At 44.6% G+C, this 19,118-nt stretch overlaps 1 protein-coding gene across 9 annotated transcripts in view; it reads left to right on the top strand.

Annotated features, from left to right (window-relative positions):
- The window catches only part of eea1 (early endosome antigen 1), a 123,464-nt gene that overhangs the window by 43,116 nt on the left and 61,230 nt on the right, over window positions 1-19,118 (top strand). For all 9 annotated transcript variants that reach the window (XM_069908165.1, XM_069908161.1, XM_069908163.1 and 6 more), the window contains 5 exons: window positions 1,513-1,634; window positions 3,169-3,324; window positions 6,375-6,491; window positions 8,182-8,520; window positions 10,798-10,947. In XM_069908165.1, coding sequence (XP_069764266.1) covers window positions 1,513-1,634; window positions 3,169-3,324; window positions 6,375-6,491; window positions 8,182-8,520; window positions 10,798-10,947 — 884 coding nt within the window. The remainder of the gene's footprint in view (window positions 1-1,512; window positions 1,635-3,168; window positions 3,325-6,374; window positions 6,492-8,181; window positions 8,521-10,797; window positions 10,948-19,118) is intronic.

Raw genomic sequence — 19,118 nt, 5'->3', positions numbered from 1 at the left:
ATGAGTTTCCAGAAGCTGCGTTGTGATCTGTTTTAAGATGTTGGTTAAGAAACAAATATAGTCTATGTTTACTAAGGAGAGCTCTCCCTCCAGTAGATTCTTTTTTAGATCTAGCTGAGAAGACGGAAGGGAGTATGATTTAATGGGCGCGACATAATTAGCACAACAGAAGTGCAACACCATCTAATCCAGAGCTGTCAGTCAGGAGTTTGTACGTTACCTCCCATGTATGCATGGGTTTCCTCCTGGTATGCTCTGATTTCCTTCAACCCTCCAAAAAAACATGCAGGGCTGGTAGGTTAATTGGTGTAATTGGCTGGCCTGATGAGCCTTCGACCGAGCTGTACCGTAAAAATTAATGTCTCACGCAGGAAACCCTGCTTCCAAGATTGTAGCATCCCCTCAGTTCTGCTTCAAAGTCTTGCGAATGAGACTTGAATCCTCAGTTTTTTGACTCACAAGGTGGGAAATTGGGTGAGAATACTGCTTCCTACCGAGTCCCAGCTAACATCTTGAGGGGCGCAAGAGATGCTGGAAACGAGGGGCAGAAAAACCCTCAGCTCAGCAAGTCATGCAGCATCTGTGGACGGGAATGGGCAGTCGATGCTTCAGGAGACCTAAAGCAGGGTTTTGGCCAGAAATATAGACTGTCCATTTCCCTCTATGGATGCTCCCTGTCCCGCTGAGTTCCTCCAGTGAGAGGCAGCACTTTTTAAAAAAAAAGCCAGACCTTCCATAGACTTAAATACTGGGGTCTCCCTTTCCTTCATTGATGACATTCATTATGAGTGTTGCTTAATAGGGCACAAAGAATTATTGAGGATCCTTTCCAACCAGCATGCAATATCTTTAACCCACTATCATTGGGAAGGATATACAGGAGTATTAAGTTCTGGACTGCCAGCTGAGAAATAGCTTTTTCCCCCTCCGGCTGTGAGATTCATGAATGGTATCCTCTAATCGAGTAAATTATTTGAAATTATATGTATATATTTATTGTGAATCATATCTTTATGTATATATGAGAGCGCAAGAAATAGGAGCAGGAGTCGGCTATCCAGCCCGTCGAGCCTACTGCACCATTCATTGGGATCGTGGCTGATCCGAGGAAAGGCTCATCTCCACCTACCGGCCTTTTCCCCCGTATCCCTTAATTAATTCCCCAACTATGTAAAAAATCTCTCCACCCTTGTCTTAAATATATTCACTGAGGCTGCCTCCACTGCTTCAATGGGCAAGCGAATTCCATAGATTCACCACCCTTTGGGAAAAGCTGTTCCTCCTCATCTCCGTCCTAAATCTACTCCCCTGACTCCTGAGGTCATGTCCCCTAGTTCTAGTCTCCCCCACCAATGGAAACAATGCACCTACCTCAATCTTAACCATGCCTTTCATAACTTTATATGTTTTTTCTACATTTATATGCAATTTTTTTAATGCTTTTTAGTGTGGAGAAATGCTGTTTTGTACATGTACAGTCAGATGACAAAACTTGAACTAATTCTTCCACAGATGTTAAGGCAAAATTCGACGATGAGAAAAGCCACAGGGATCTTGCAGAGATCAATCTGAAATCCTTAACAGAAGAGCTGGGAAAGGAGAGAGTGGTTGTTGAAGAGCTCCGAAGTGAATTGGTATGCAAGCTTCCTCTCAAACGGGTTCAAACAATGAAATGAGCCTGTTTCCGTCCCAAGTGTATTTCAGGATTAGCCTCCCACTGGTCTGCCACATATCATTTCTTTGATGCCACCTCCACCACCTATCCCCTGCACACGACCTCTTTTAGCAAAGATCTATTTGTGTGAAACTTTCCTGCGTTTCGCAGGGAAAGATGCAATGGTGCAGACAAACTAATTGCAAATGGTGTGAGAAGTAGACAGCAAGATCTGAAATTACAGAACCACAACAGAAATCCTTAGTGGAGGGATTTGATTCTGGGACAATATAAGACGTCGCATTTTCGAAGGGGAACTATTGTTGTTAGTGGATAGAAATTGGTCTTGGAACACAGCTGGAGGCCCTTCAATCCACTGAGTTTCTGCCAGCTCCTTGAATAAATTATCCAGTCACTTTGTGCCTTTTCCCTCATGGCCCAGTAGGTTTTCAGGGAGCACTGGTCTAGCAGTTCCAACATAGAGCAGGTAACTTGGGGTGTGAGTTCTCATCTCACTGGCGAGCTCTGGAACCGATTTCTAGCCTATCCTCAGAAGGCCTCACCAATTGTTTTGGGTGTAGTCGATCCCTGTGTGACCAGCACCTCTTGTCTAACCCTGTCCTTCAACCACTGCGCTACCAGCAGAACAGAATCAAAAGAAAATGAAGGATGCATTTATAACCAATCAACCCATCGTGTTTATGCTGATGGGGGATAAAGACATAACTTAATTCAATTTCCTGGCTCTTGTTCCGGACTCCAGCAAGTCACAGCCCAGTCAGGTGTTTTGTGGCAAAGGTCTCTCCTCCTCCCAGTGATTCACAGACCTAAGCCAGCCCTCTGGACAATCCTAGGAATAAATGCCATGTTTTTTTGACCTACAGGACTCCTTCTTTGAAGAGAGTTGAATCCTAGATAGATTTCCGACATTGTCAGAGTACATACATGACATCACATACAACCCCGAGATTCCTTTTTTCTGCGGGCCAGGCAGAATTACCACTAATTGGGTGTGCAAAAAAAAATGTAAACAAAGAACTGTAAATAGGTAACGAATGAAAACAAACTGCAAAGCAGAGAGAACAAAAAGAAAATCAATAAAGTGCACAATTAAGAGTCCTAAAATGAGTCTCTGATTGAGTTTGTCGTTGAGGAGTCTGATGGTGGAGGGGGAGCAGCTGTTCCTGAACCTGGTGGGTGCGAGTCTTGTGGCACCGATACCTCTTTCCTGATGGCAGCAGCGAGAACAGAGCGTGTGCTGGGAGGTGAGGGTCTTTGATGTTTGCTACCTCTCCATCTTGATAGTTGGGAAGGTTTTGCCTATGAGGTCCTGGGCTGTCTCCTCTACCTTTTGGAGGTCTTCATGCTCAGGGGTATTGATGTCTCCATATCAGACCTTGATGCAGCCTGGTCGAAGTGGTACCTTTTGTTCTATTGAAGTAAGAGATTAAACGGACATTGCTTGTGGCTGTCACCTTGATTAGAAGCCTAATTGTTGTCACGTCGTATCCCAGCTTCAGCGGCCTGGAATAGAAGACGTAATGGTTCTGAAGAAGGAGCTGGTCCAAGTTCAGACCCTCATGGATCAGATGAGCCTGGAACAGGAGAAGCAATCAGATAAGCTGAAAGATGAAAATGAGCGACTGAAGGTGGAGTTTGGGGCAGCAGAGGTAAATTTGCGGGAATCCCCATATGGTCGTGAGTCTTGATTTGTCACAATCCAATGACAAAATGTCAACAGTTTAAGGAATCTGTTTTAAATGCTAAGCTTTAATTATGTATTGATATATAATCACCTGGACACTGATGGAATCTTATTGTGGAGATGGAGGAAATTTAGGCTTGTTCCAACTCAATGAGGGTTATTCCATTGATCCGACAGCACCTTGTATTCCACCTTGGCAATCTCCAATCTCCAATCGGGTGGGACTTCCATTGTCCCTACCCTGAGTCTTTCCCTATCCCTCTGCCTCCTTTCCTTCACGGTCCCCAACCTCTTCCTTCTATCGAGCTACCTCATTCCCCTCAGCTTGTTTCCTTACCCTCCCACTTGTATCCACTTATTACCTCCTCTCCCTCCCCTCCCCACACCTTTTTATTCACATGCCTGCCTGTTTTTTCTCATCCCTTAATCAAGGGCACAGGCCCTTTACTTTGTCTGGATGCTACATGACCTGCTGAGTTCCTCCAGCATGTGACCTCATGAGTTTCTCCAGCCCATTTGTGCATTGTATTACAATCACAGCATCTGCAGACTTTCTTGTTTAATTTCACTCCCTTACTCCTTTCACTTGTGGGTCGAGAATTTTACTGGACCAATCATATCATCATAGCTCATGATGCAATGGAATGAGTTAACATTAACTCAGAGACATGCAGATAAACATAATTTCTGTTGCTTCTTCATTACGTCTAATGAGTGTTATATCTCTGTCCCTCTGTGTGTGTTACAAAACATGAAGTTAATCCAACTTGTCAGGCAGGAATCCAGTGTGATTAACCACCTTGCTTGTTTCTTCTTCAAATGTGTCTCATGTTTAAGAACGTAGGATGAGGCCATTTGATCCATCCAATCCATGCTGGCTCTCAGCATTCCTATCAATCCTATTATCTCACACTTCCCCACAACCTGCTCTCCCTCATTATGCCCATCAGCTCTCCCTGATTCTTTACCCCTCTCTGTCCAGTGGGGGAACTTACAGTAGCCATGTGAGAAGAAACCAGGGGAATCCCATCTGATCATGGGGAGAACGTGCAAACTCTGCAGAGGCAGCGCCAGAAGTTGGGATTGAACCTGGAACTGTGCAGCCGCAGGATTAACCACTACATTGAAAGCAGGCAGCTGGCACTGATAAGACTTTGGGGATGCTACGCTTCAATCATTCTCAACAGGGGCCCTACAGCCTTCCCGGGGGCCACAGCACATTCAAGTAAAAGTCTTGTTTTCGTTTCACCTTACATAACATATATATGTTTTTATTTGTAATGTTGTTGGCAGGAGAGTGGTATGGAAAAAAACAAAAGTTGACTGTGTCACAGGGAAGAAGGGCTATAAACTTTAAGCAGAGTCCTAGGGGTGCCAAAGCAGAAAAAAGGTTGAGAATAGCTGGGTTAGATTACATTTGTTTGACCGTGGAAATGTTTGCTTGGCGAGGCGTTCAGCTAGCCCACCCACACAGGGAGCACCAGGAATGCAGTGTGCACGGTGACAGAAAGAGGTCAGTTAGCACAGAGAGAAGGGGACATTATTTTACTGGGGTGAAGTTGGGGTAGGAGTCTGATAACGGGGAAGTAAATGTCCTTGTGGCACGTGATCTCATGCTCAAGAATCTTCTTCCCGGTGGGGAAAGGGTGGGGAGAGTGTGGCCAGCAGGCCGGGTGTGTCACTTCGGGGGCTTGGGCTGCTTTTCCAAGGCAGCGGGAAGTGTAGACAGAGTTCATGGAAGGGAGGGGGTTTTGTGTGATGGTTTGAGCCCAACATTCCCTCGGTATGTTGTAAGTCAGTGTCCTTAGTAATTGCCCCTCTTCCTGCCCGACATGTTGCCTTGTTCACTTCTCGTTAACTACTCATTAAGTAGTTATTAAAGCTTTAACCAGGTAATTTTGTGTTTGTAAAGTGACATGTTGCCTTGTTCACTTCTCGTTAACTACTCGTTAAGTAGTTATTAAAGCTTTAACCAGGTAATTTTGTGTTTGTAAAGTGACATTTGTTTCCATCTTCCACACTGCCATCCTTCGCTTTGCTTTTCTTATTGCTTTCTATCTGGAGAAACCTGAAATTGAGGTAAATCTTGCACAATATTTTTCTTGAGCAAAGCCTTCAAATGATATTCAAAGCCACTGGCACAAATTGGTGTAAAATGTGGTAACTTCTGGAGGGTGGTTGCTTTGTCACAGTTAATTTGTGTGATGACCATAGTGTTGCGAGGGTTAAATTCTGAGGATGGGTTGCTGCAAAGCTGAGGCATGATTCAATGGAGGGTTAAGATGACTGATGGGGTAAAATGGTGAGAGCTATTTGCTATTGTGGGGTGATGGCAGGAGATTGGCAGGTGGGGACAGTGCTTCTCTGCAAATGGGCATGAGCTGGAAGCTGAAGGAGTAAGGCATTTTGCCCAGGGTGGAGCACTTTTTCCGCCCACTGTCGGAAGATGCTGAATGTGCCTGAACTCCAACTGAGGTTTTTGTAGAGCAAGGAAGTTGGAGTTACCAAACTTGAAATTTTCATTAAAATTGAATGTCTCATTCGAATCACAGAAATGGGCCCTCTGGCACATCTTGTCCACGCTGACCAAGTTGCCATTCTGAGCTAGTCCCATTTTTCACCAGGTGCCTGTCTAAACTTCTTTTATATGTCACAATTGTACCCACCTCTACTGCTTTCCCTGGCAGTTTGTTCCTTATGCCCACGATTTCCTCATCCTGTTAATCAGAGCTTATGAAGCTTCCTTTTATATATTTGGGAGTACAGTTCATTGGCTAGGATTGGGGTTGCATGTGCTTCATTCAGGCTTTCTAGCCCAAGAGATATTAGTAAAGCAGTTACGCGTTCATGATTAGCTCAACAATAAATCACGCAGTCTGAATGGCCTGTGCTTCTGTCATTGAGAACAGTACCGTCTTCTGCATTCTAACTCGATGCTTCATTCTGTGTTTGGTAAAATCTCTCCAATTTGAAAACATCTGGGCTGTAATTCGCGCCGGTCTTTCTGCATTCGAGGACTCTGTGGCCGAGTTGAAGGGGAAGCTTGCCAAGACTGTCCAGGAAAACTCTGGCTGTTGTGAGGAGCTTAAAAGGATCCAGAAGGACTGTGACAAAATGAAGCAGCAAAACCAGGTGCGTGAAGCCCGGCTGTGGAAGCTGGGGCTTGTTCCCTAAAGAACTTGGTCGTAAACCGAACCGCATTTGGATTATTATGAACAGTTTTTGGGCCCCATAGCTAAGGAAGGATGTCCTGGCATCCGAGAAGGACCACAGGAGGTTTGTGAGAATGGTGCCAGGATGAGAGGGTTAATGTATGAGGACTGTTTGATGACTTGGACCTGCACTTGCTGGAGTTTAGAAGGATGAGGGAGGGATCCCAATGAAACCTACTGGATATTGAAAGGATGTATAGTTTGGACATGCTAAAGATGTTTCCAGTAATGGGAGAGTCAAGGACCAGAGGGCACAGTCTCAGAAGAAAAAAGGAGTCCCTTAGAACTGAGATAAAAAATCCTGGCCAACTTACTTTTCCCTCTCAACTCCATTCTCCTATATCTTTTGATGATCTTATTATTCAAGGACCTATCCAACTCTGCTTTAAATCTATCCAATGACTTGCCCTCCACAACCGTCTGTGGCAACAAATTCCACAGATTCACCACCCTCTGGCGGAAGAAATGTCCCAACATTTCTATTCTAAATGGGCGTCCTTTTCTTGCTACCTCCTCTGCACTCTTTCCAACACCAGCCCAGCCTTCCTTACTTATGGTGCCTAAAATTGTTATCAATACTCCAAATGTGATCTGTTCAGTGCCTTATAGAGCCTCAACATTACAACCTTTATTTTATATTCAAAATGAATGCTAACTTACAGTTTCCTTCCTTCAACCTATGTTAACCAGGGAATACTGCACCAGGACTCCCAAGTCCCTTTTGAACCTCCAATTACTGAATTCTCTCCTCATTTAGTAAATAGCCTACGCCTTTATTCCTTCCATACACTTCCTTCACTGTATTCCGTCAACCACTTCTTTACCCATTCTTCCAACCTGCCCCAGTCCCTATGCAGCCTCCCTATTTGCTAAACACCACCTGCCCTTCCACTTAGTACCATCTGCAAGCTTGGTCACAAAGCCATCAGTTCCGTCATTCAGATAATTGACATAGAACATGAAAAGTAGTGGACTCAACATCAACCCCTGCAGAACACCACCAGTCACCGGCTGCCAGCCCGAAAAGGCCCTCTCGTTATCTTCTACCAGACCTCCAAGTGCTTAGACTGTAAGAGTTCGGGTTAAGTTTTATTCTTGAGAGATTGGTATTACTTATGGCAAGCATTCATTTCTACTTCTCTATATAGTTTCCTAATGAAGCTAAATATTTTGGAGTACAGTTTAGTGACTGGATTGGAGATGACCATACAGACTTCCTTTCTAAAGAGATATTAGGACAGGGTAGCACAGTACAGGGCCTTTGGCTCACCATGTTGTGCTGACCCATGTAAATCTACTAAAATCAGTCTAACCCCTCACAGGCCATAACTCTTCATTTTTCTTACATCCGTGTGCCTTAATAAAAGTCTTTTAAAAGTCCCTATTGCAGCAGCTACCAGCACCAACCCAGGCAATGCATTCCAGGGTAAAGCAGTTGCAAGTTTATAATAAAACTCAACTCTGAAATGATTCCATTCTTTAAATTCAGATTTAAGCACATTGTCTGTACCTCCAACCCTGCAGTGAAACAATTCCATTGTCCTGCCAGATATTTTTAATTTGTGTTCAACAGTGTACCTTACTGAAACTGTTGTGTACTGTTGTTTTAGAAACTCTCTGAAAGACTTTCTGAGAAAGAAGCTGGGTTACATGAGCTGCAGGATCGTCTGAGTGAGGAGGGGCTGAGTAAGAAGAGCCTGCAGATGCTGCTGCAGGAGAAGGAAATGGACTGCAAGCAGCTGCAGGTGAAGCTGTCGACTGCCGAGGTACTGATGCAAAGAGCCCACGCTGAAATGAGTCAGAGCGGCGAGGCTGGCCAGAAGCTGAAGGGTGAACTGGCCGAGGTGGAGAACAAGTACCACCAGCTTCGGGCTGAGTTCAAGCAGACTCAGCAGCAGAGAGAGGACAAGGAGCAGCAGAACACCCAACTGCAGGGCGAGATGAATCAGGTGAGCCTTGTACCTCGATGGAACCAGTTTGCTCTTGACTTGTTCAGGGATATGTGGCAGCAGTTCAGCTTTTGAGTACTTCATTAAAGTACTGGCTGATTTCCACCGCCACTCTGCTTAATGTCACCTTTCCACCACGGAAATGCCAATTGCCCCCCCACCAATGTCACCCAGTCTTTTGAAGCTATATAAATATTTAAGGAGAGAAGAACAGGTTACGATAGGACTGGATGAAGTAAAAACCAATTATTTTTTAAACAAAAAACCCTCTAATTTAGCTTTTAAGTCAAATCTTTTAAGTAGAGATGAAATATAGGTTCCAGTTCAGAAAAAAACTCCATTGAGAATTAATATTGGACAAACATTCCTGGCAGAAAATTAACACACCAGTTACAGTTATAAATCAGTGAATTCTTTTTTTTTTTTTTTTTTTTTTTTTATTTTTCACACCATAAATCACAATAGCCATGATATACACTTTTTCTTTTCCACACATTTACAGTGACTTTTTCTCCCTCCCCCCTCCCTCCTCCCAAGCCACCCCCCCATCCCCCCCCCCTCTCATCCATTTTAGTTATACAATCTAGGTTGCATTAATTCAGTTAGACAATGTTGTCATTCAACAAAAATACACCAGAAATTCTACTGAGTCCATTCTTTTCTTCTCTTCTCCTTCCATCAACTTAGGTAATGTTTGTTCCCGGTAGGTTTTCGCTATTGTATTTAATGTAAGGCTCCCATACTTGTTCGAATATTTCAATATTATTTCTTAAACTATATGTTATTTTTTCTAATGGAATACATTTATTCATTTCTATATACCATTGTTGTATTTTCAAATTATCTTCCAATTTCCAGGTTGACATAATACATTTTTTTGCTACAGCTAGGGCTATCTTAACAAATCTTTTTTGTGCATCCTCCAAGTCAATTCCAAATTCTTTATTTTTTATGTTACTTAGGAGAAAGATCTCTGGATTCTTTGGTATATTGTTTTCTGTTATTTTATTTAATATAAAGATAAAAAAGGAAACATGGGAGAAGTTATGCTCTGGAACGATGAGAAATACAATAAATACGAGGCTGCGCATGATACAATATAATTGGTTAAATCAGTGAATTCTTGATGTACCACAATGGCTTTCGCCATCCATTAAGCCATGAGATGAGCTACAGCATAAGAGGGCATTTGATCCACTTGGATGGTTCCTAAGAGTGGGTAGCGAAAGGCTTGGAAAACAGGCTGGGACGGAGGGGTCAAAGTGTTAGACAAACCAGAAGGGATACGTTTGTGGGATCCTGACTAAATGCATTAGAGCAGTGGCTACAATCGAAAAATACCTCTTTGCTTGTAAAGTGGTTTGGATGGGAAAAGCGCTGCAGGAGACACCTGGTGTGTTTGGGAATGGTGTATACTAGACGCTATCTTGACCCAATCACGTTGAACCAATCAGGGGTCCCATCTCCTCCCCTTTATGAGCAGAAACTCTCACAGTCCTAAAAATGCCACCCATTCCATTGCCCTTCCTGGTGTGATGTCAGAAATCATGGCCTGGTGCTTTTGTTAGTCTTTTTTTAATTCTCAATGCAATTTGAGCTGCTGCAATTTCCTCTATTGGTTTGAAAAATGTTGAACAATAAGACAGCCACTCCTTTAAAACCAGTTGTGACCCTCAGGCGGATTCATCAACTTTTGTGACGATTTCTTCCAGTTGCAGGTTATTTGGACTGAGAAAATAAGCTGAATTTCTGAGTACAGAGATACTAATAATGTGTGTTGAGTGGTTTGAATTTTTTTTAGATTCAATGAAGAATTGCTCTGTGATATAAATAGAAAATGTTTCTTTTTAAATATATACCCAGTCATTTTAAAGTGATATTTTTAGCTGATGGAGTTTCATTTTTCAGATTAAACCCAGGTTAAGCCTGTTAAATTAAACTGTGCCAGCTCTCTACTTAAGTACAGCAAAGTATATTTTTTGGGGGGGAAAAATGTTGGGTCCAATTTCACTTGCTCAGTTCAAATACTGCTTCGAAGAAATGTATTTGAGTTTGAGTAAAAGCTTGTAGGGTAAAATGAACAACCATTCAAAATGATTTGGGCCATAATTTGAGTTGTGTTTTTGAGTTGAAGGCAAAATCAGAACCTCCCCTAACTGAATATTGCCAGGAATAGTGCAGAGGCTATGACTGGGATGTCTGGTTATATGGGGAGGACATTCTCACTGGGACTTCCCCACTGCTCGAGGGTGTTCACAGATGTTGTCCTTTCAATAGATCCATGCCAAGCTCCTGGAGACTGAAAGGCAGCTTGGCGAGGTTCAGGGCCGGTTGAAAGAGCAGAGGCAACTGTCTGGCGAGAAGTTGAAAGATAAGGAACAGCAAGTGGCTGACCTCCAACTCAAACTCTCTCGCACTGAGGAGCAGGTAAGACATTCATATGGGCTATCTTCTCTAGTCAGTTTGTCATGGAGAGATACATCATAAAAATGAGTTCGACAGCCTGCCGAGTCCTGCCTCCTGCTGAGAAACTATGCCACTTAAAATCTTGATGTTTCAAGCTCCACGACGCAGTTAGGCAGAGAGTGGGTAGCGAAAGGTTTGGAAAACAGGCTGGGACTGAGACATCAGATGAAGATGGGAATCCTTGATTCGGTCTTGAACTCTGCAAACAGACTTTCACAAACTCTGCAAATGACGTTCCCATCTTTGCTTATCATCCAGTAACAGCTCAGATTTATCCTCCCCAATTCCTCTGTTCAACCTTTCTGTGCTCTTGCTTGCAATCTCTTTGTATGCTCCTTGAACTTATCAATTCATCCACAAGTTGAAAGGTTCAGGATTCCAACCCAACTTTGCAAGGTGACACTCACTGTGCAGTACTGAAGTGCCATCGGTGGAGTTGCTGTTTTATCCATCTTCTAAAGATATTTTTTCATGTTATAGTTATGGGTGGCATAGCAGTTAGTGCAATGCCTTTACAGCGCTAGCAATCGGGACTGGGGTTCGAATTCCATGCTTTCTGTAAGGAGATTGTACGTTCTCCCCATGCCTGTGTGGGTTTTCCTCGGGGCTCTGATTTCTTCCCACTGTTCAAAATGTACTGGGGATGTAGGTTAATTGGGTGTAAATTGGGCAACATAGACTCATGGGCCGGAAGGGTCTGTTACCATGCTGTATTTCTAAATTTAAAAATTAAAATTAAAAAAATTATACAGCACAAAATGGACCCTTCAACTCAGTGGTCCATGCTGGTCAAGTTGTCTTGCTGCGCTAGAGGTGGAGGTGACCTCATAGAGCTTTATAAAATCATGAGGGTCATGTATAAAGTGAATATCCGTTGTTCTTTTCACAGGGTAGGTGACCCTAACACAAGAGGGTCTCGATTGAAGGTGGGAGGGAAACCTTTTCAGTCAGAGGTTGGTCCATTTCTGGAATGAACTGCCAGGAGCAATTCTTCTTTCTTTGGCTTGGCTTCGCGGACAAAGATTTATGGAGGGGTTAATGTCCATGTCAGCTGCAGGCTCGTTTGTGGCTGACAAGTCTGATGTGGGACAGGCAGACACGGTTGCAGCGGTTGCAGGGGAAAATTGGTTGGTTGGGGTTGGGTGTTGGGTTTTTCCTCCTTTGCCTTTTGTCAGTGAGGTGGGCTCTGCGGTCTTCTTCAAAGGAGGTTGCTGCCCGCCGAACTGTGAGGCGCCAAGATGCACGGTTTGAGGCGATATCAGCCCACTGGCGGTGGTCAATGTGGCAGGCACCAAGAGATTTCTTTAGGCAGTTCTTGTACCTCTTCTTTGGTGCACCTCTGTCACGGTGGCCAGTGGAGAGCTCGCCATAGAACACGATCTTGGGAAGGCAATGGTCCTCCATTCTGGAGATGTGACCTACCCAGCGCAGTTGGATCTTCAGCAGCGTAGATTCGATGCTGTCGGCCTCTGCCATCTCGAGTACTTCGATGTTAGGGATGAAGTCGCTCCAATGAATGTTAAGGATGGAGCGGAGACAATGCTGGTGGAAGCGTTCTCGGAGCCGTAGGTGATGCCGGTAGAGGACCCATGATTCGGAGCCGAACAGGAGCGTGGGTATGACAACAGCTCTGTACACGCTGATCTTTGTGTGTTTCTTCAGTTGGTTGTTTTTCCAGTCTCTTGTGTAGTCTTCCAAAAGACATTTGTGTGGTTCAATGAATGTTTGGAAGGATATGGACCAAATGCAGGCAAATGGGACTAGCCCAGAATGCCAACATTGAGTTGGGCTGAAGGGCCTGCTGTGTCCTTCATGAATCCAACTCTTATTAATTTCATGTGTGGTACTCGTAACAATTGTTATTGTACAGAAGTAAGGCAGTGGATTGCTCCATATAACGTGAAGATAAACCTGAAATGTGTCTACAAGTATGTTAAGAGTAAAAGGATAGTAAGAGACAAAATTAGTGTCCTAGAGGATCAGGGTGGTCATCTATGTGGAGCCTCACGGGATGGGGGAGATCTTAAACAGGTTTTTTTTGCATCAGTATTTACTCAGGAAACTGGTATCGTGCCTAAGGAAGGGAAACAAGCAGTAGTGGCAGTAGTACAGAGATTAAAGAGGAGGAGGTGCATGCTGCCTTACAGTGAATAAAGGTAGATATGTTTCCCGGGCCTGACATGATATTCCCTTGGACCTTGAGGTAGACGAGTGTAGAAATTGCGAGGGCTCTGGAAGAAATATTTGAAATGTCCTTAGGCACGGGTGAGGTGCCGGAGGATTGGAGGGTAGCTCTTGTTGTTTAAAAACAGCTCCAAAAGTAAACCAGGAAATTACAGGCCGGTGAGCCTGAGCTCAGCCGTAGTTAAATTATTGGCCGGTGTTCTGGGAGATCGGAAGGAAATATTATCAGTAAGATTGAAAGAGTACAGAGAAGGCTTACTAGAATGTTGCCAGGTCTCATGTTACAGGGAAAGTTAGACTTTATTCCTTGTAGTGCAGAAGAATGAGAGATTTGACAGAGGTTTACAAAAGTATGAGGGGTATAGACAGAGTAAATGTGAGTAGGCTCTTTCCAGTTAGATTAGGAGAGATAAATACCAGAGGGCATGGCTTTAGGGTGAAAGGTTTAGGGGGAACTTATTCACTCAGGGAGTGTTGGGAGGATGATTCAAACTGCCATCTGACGTGGTAAATGTGGTCTCTCTTAAGAATAAATTGGATAGATACATGGATGGGAGAGGTCTGGAGGATAATGAAACAAGTGCAGGTCAGTAGGATTAGTGGAATGATGTTTCGTCACAGACTGGAAGGGCCAAATGGCTTGTTTTCTTATGCTGTAGTGTTCTATGGTTCTACAATAGGTTTGAAGTATTTTTGACAAGAATTGCTAGGCAATTTATCAGATTTTGTACAACAATTTGCATATTTGCTTTTTAAATTACATACAGATGCACTATTTTACATTAATCGTCACACATCGTGGAAACAGGCCCTTCAACCCAACTTGCCCAGGGCAACCAAAACGTTCCACCCACGCTAGTGCCACGTGCCTGCGTTTGACCCATAATCACTTTAACCCCATCCTATCTGTGTATTTGTTCAAATGTTTCTTCAACATTACAATAGTATCTGCCTCAGCCACCTCCTCCGGCAGCCCGTTCCATACACCCACCACCCTCTGTGCACCAAAAGCCAAGCATAGTTTCCTGTTAAACCTCCCCCCCTCCCCCCCACCATCACCTTAAAACTATGTCCTCTGGTTACCCATTCTCCAACTCTGGGCAAAAGACTGATTATTTTAATGCACATCATGCTCCCTTTTTCTTCCATCTTCTGTGTACTTGCATTCTTTCAGTTGGCAGGTCTTCAGCCACAAATGTTTGAACTGATCTATGTTGGGGTCAGTGTCCTCCTCCCCAGCTTACGCTGTGATCGTAGCAGTTAGCGCAATGCTTTTACAGTGCTAGTGACCCGAGTTTGAATTTGCTGCTGTCTAAGGAGTTTGTTCATTCTTCTCGTGTCTGCGTGTGTTTTTCTCAGGTATTCTGGTTTCTTCCCACTCTCTCCTAATTGGATGAAATTCGGTGCCATGGGTTGCCATGTTGTAAATAAATTTTAAAAATTAATTCAATTTGTATTCAATTTGTCTTCTCAACATGAAGATTATGATGTTGCCTCCATATGTACGTGTGTGTGTGTGTGTGTGTGTGTGTGTGTGTGTGTGTGTGTGTGTGTGTGTGTGTGTGTGTGTGTGTGTGTATTGTAAGGTAAAAACATCATGAGATGGGACCGGAGAAGGAGTCACCCAGTACTAAGGAGTAACAGAATGCAGATGTGACCTTGTACACTCAAGATAAGCTTGGCACTAACAAGAATGATGAGCAGCAGACTAACAGAGAAGGGTAGTAACAGTTTATTCATTGGACAATGTCATGGTATGATAATTTACTAAGTAAGTATCCTGAGGTATAAAAAAACACCACTTGCTGATAACGGCAGAATGCGCCTTCTCCAACTAACACTGTTAGTTGCAAGTGTTACAATCCGGCAATAAAGAACAAAGAACCTTGATTTCGACTCAGTCTGGTGTCTGACTCACTCATTCATGAACAAAGCAGACCTAACAATATACTCTATATTCTTCTTTGGCTTGGCTTCGCGGACGAAGATTTATGGAGGGGGTAAAAAGTCCACGTCAGCTGCAGGCTCGTTTGTGGCTGACAAGTCCGATGTGGGACAGGCAGACACGATTGCAGCGGTTGCAGGGGAAAATTGGTTGGTTGGGGTTGGGTGTTGGGTTTTTCCTCCTTTGCCTTTTGTCAGTGAGGTAGGCTCTGCGGTCTTCTTCAAAGGAGGTTGCTGCCCGCCAAACTGTGAGGCGCCAAGATGCACGGTTTGAGGCGTTATCAGCCCACTGGCGGTGGTCAATGTGGCAGGCACCAAGAGATTTCTTTAGGCAGTCCTTGTACCTTTTCTTTGGTGCACCTCTGTCACGGTGGCCAGTGGAGAGCTCGCCATATAACACGATCTTGGGAAGGCGATGGTCCTCCATTCTGGAGACGTGACCCATCCAGCGCAGCTGGATCTTCAGCAGCGTGGACTCGATGCTGTCGACCTCTGCCATCTCGAGTACTTCGACGTTAGGGATGTAAGCGCTCCAATGGATGTTGAGGATGGAGCGGAGACAACGCTGGTGGAAGCGTTCTAGGAGCCGTAGGTGGTGCCGGTAGAGGACCCATGATTTGGAGCCGAACAGGAGTGTGGGTATGACAACGGCTCCGTATACGCTTATCTTTGTGAGGTTTTTCAGTTGGTTGTTTTTCCAGACTCTTTTGTGTAGTCTTCCAAAGGCGCTATTTGCCTTGGCGAGTCTGTTGTCTATCTCATTGTCGATCCTTGCATCTGATGAAATGGTGCAGCCGAGATAGGTAAACTGGTTGACCGTTTTGAGTTTTGTGTGCCCGATGGAGATGTGGGGGGGCTGGTAGTCATGGTGGGGAGCTGGCTGATGGAGGACCTCAGTTTTCTTCAGGCTGACTTCCAGGCCAAACATTTTGGCAGTTTCCGCAAAGCAGGACGTCAAGCGCTGAAGAGCTGGCTCTGAATGGGCAACTAAAGCGGCATCATCTGCAAAGAGTAGTTCACGGACAAGTTTCTCTTGTGTCTTGGTGTGAGCTTGCAGGCGCCTCAGATTGAAGAGACTGCCATCCGTGCGGTACCGGATGTAAACAGTGTCTTCATTGTTGGGGTCTTTCATGGCTTGGTTCAGCATCATGCTGAAGAAGATTGAAAAGAGGGTTGGTGCGAGAACACAGCCTTGCTTCACGCCATTGTTAATGGAGAAGGGTTCAGAGAGCTCATTGCTGTATCTGACCCAACCTTGTTGGTTTTCGTGCAGTTGGATAATCATGTTGAGGAACTTTGGGGGAATCCGATGCGCTCTAGTATTTGCCAAAGCCCTTTCCTGCTCACGGTGTCGAAGGCTTTGGTGAGGTCAACAAAGGTGATGTAGAGTCCTTTGTTTTGTTCTCTGCATTTTTATTGGAGCTGTCTGAGGGCAAAGACCATGTCAGTAGTTCCTCTGACCCGTCCCCTGAAACCCTCTGGGATCAGTTGAAGACTACCATACTGCAATCCACTGAAGAGGTACTGGGCTTCTCCTCCAGGAAAAACAAGGACTGGTTTGACGAAAACAGCCAGGAAATCCAGGAGCTGCTGGCAAAGAAGCGAGCTGCCCACCAGGCTCACCTTACAAAGCCGTCCTGTCCAGAGAAGAAACAAGCCTTCCGTCGCGCATGCAGCCATCTTCAGCGCAAACTCCGGGAGATCCAAAATGAGTGGTGGACTAGCCTCGCCAAACGAACCCAGCTCAGCGCGGACATTGGCGACTTCAGGGGTTTCTACGAGGCTCTAAAGGCTGTGTACGGCCCCTCACCCCAAGTCCAAAGCCCGCTGCGCAGCTCAGACGGCAAAGTCCTCCTCAGCGACAAGATCTCCATCCTCAACCGATGGTCAGAACACTTCCAATCTCTTTTCAGTGCCAACCGCTCAGTCCAAGATTTCGCCCTGCTCCAGCTCCCTCAACAGCCCCTAAGGCTAGAGCTGGATGAGGTTCCCACCCTGGATGAGACATATAAGGCAATCGAACAACTGAAAAGTGGCAAAGCAGCAGGTATGGATGGAATCCCCCCAGAAGTCTGGAAGGCTGGCGGCAAAACTCTGCATGCCAAACTGCATGAGTTTTTCAAGCTTTGTTGGGACCAAGGTAAACTGCCTCAGGATCTTCGTGATGCCACCATCATCACCCTGTACAAAAACAAAGGCGAGAAATCAGACTGCTCAAACTACAGGGGAATCACGTTGCTCTCCATTGCAGGCAAAATCTTCGCTAGGATTCTACTAAATAGAATAATACCTAGTGTCGCCGAGAATATTCTCCCAGAATCACAGTGCGGCTTTCGCGCAAACATACTCTATATATGTGCATATATACTGTATAAAACTATGAGGGCCAATTTTTGATCATTACTGTAGGTTTTAGGTAAAGGGTTACTTTTGAATGTGATATCCCCACTCTTAAATCTAGGTTTGAACTTTCTCTGAAGTGAAATGTGTTTACAATCAGCTTGCAGTGGAAGTGTATTTGCACAGCTGGAATCTCTCCAGGCTGATAACCCAACAGTAAGGAGAGGAAGGTCAGTTCAGCCCTTCCGACCTCATTAGCTGTGGGGGGGGGGAAGTATGTTACAAATACCTTGAGTAGTGAGAAAGGTTCTTCTGCAATCAGACCAACATTCATACCATTGTGTAAAGAGCACAATTTACAGAGTGAAGGATTGCAATGAAAGATTAGGATACCATATAACCTGTTGAACCTCTCTAGCATGTTTGTGTGTTGCAACCCAGAATCTGTAGACTTTCTTGTTTAACTCAGTCAGCACCAAACAAGGGCAGCAGGATAGCATCGTTATGGGGCTCATTCAGGATCCTGATGGTTTTGGGGAAGAAACGGTCTTTGAGCCTGTTGGTGTATATATTTATGCTTTTAAGTCTTCTCCCTGATGGGAGGAGGGGGTAAGTGTTGTGGATATAGCAGCCCCAGACAAGAGGAGTGAGAGGTTGTATGTATAAGACTGAACTTAGAAAGGCAGCCTAACAATGACTATATTGCAATGTCCTTTATATGGAGATGTGTGCCAAAGCGTGGCACACTGACATGATGGGTCCACAGTGTCAGCGAAGGCAATCAGTGTTCCACTCACTGCTGGTCTTTGCGTTCAGCCTTTGCTGCTGGCCGGTAGCGAGAAGGCGGCTCTGTGAGCAGTCCCCTTTCCTGTCAGCAAGTTTCTTGTTGCTCATGGAAACTGGAATGCTTGCTAAACCAGGAAGGTAATTGTATGGCACACAAGTCCACTAGCAGGTGGCCACCAGTGGGACTGGGAAGCCAAGGACTCACTTATAGCAAATAATAAGAATGAGTTTATTGACATCTAATTTGTACAATGTACAGGCACACCAAAATTCTTACTTGCTGCGGTCGAATAGGTACTTGAAAAAACTTTGACAAAGGGCCCAGGGCTGAAACACTGGTTACCTTGTACTTCCTACTGTTGCTGAATGATCTGTTGAGTTTCTCCAGCACGTTTGTGTATTGCACTTGACCCCTACATCTGCAGACTTCTTGCATAACTAAAGTAAAATCCCCAGTATCTAGAATTCAAGCAACTGGCAAAAACACCCCCAGAGGAAATAAATAAATAAATGTAAAATAAATAAAAATTGAAATAAAAGTTTAAAACTGTAAAGAAAAATGCTCCCAGGCCATGCAGAGTATCATCTCCCTGTCTTGATATTTGTGCAGTCTTATCAGTACCGGGCGTGGGCATTGGTTTGGCCCTGGTTGTGGACCCTCTCAATTACAAGGGGCTCGTCGCACCCATTTATTCCCAGGATCTTCGGGATCCATTTCCCAGAAAAACCCACCGATTGGTGTTCCTCTGCCCCCTCCCTTAGCCCCACAATCTTTACTTTCTGTCGCCAGTTATAATTTTCTAATGAATTCAGTTTCTCAGCAGTCTCTCTCTCTCTCTCTCTCTCTCTCTCTCTCTCTCTCTCTCTCTCCCTCTCTC

The sequence above is a fragment of the Narcine bancroftii genome, chromosome 13 (genome assembly GCF_036971445.1).
Source record: "Narcine bancroftii isolate sNarBan1 chromosome 13, sNarBan1.hap1, whole genome shotgun sequence".
Classification (NCBI taxonomy): domain Eukaryota; kingdom Metazoa; phylum Chordata; class Chondrichthyes; order Torpediniformes; family Narcinidae; genus Narcine; species Narcine bancroftii.
The sequence above is the reverse complement of the archived record's forward strand: the minus strand, read 5'-3'. Positions and strand labels throughout refer to the sequence as shown.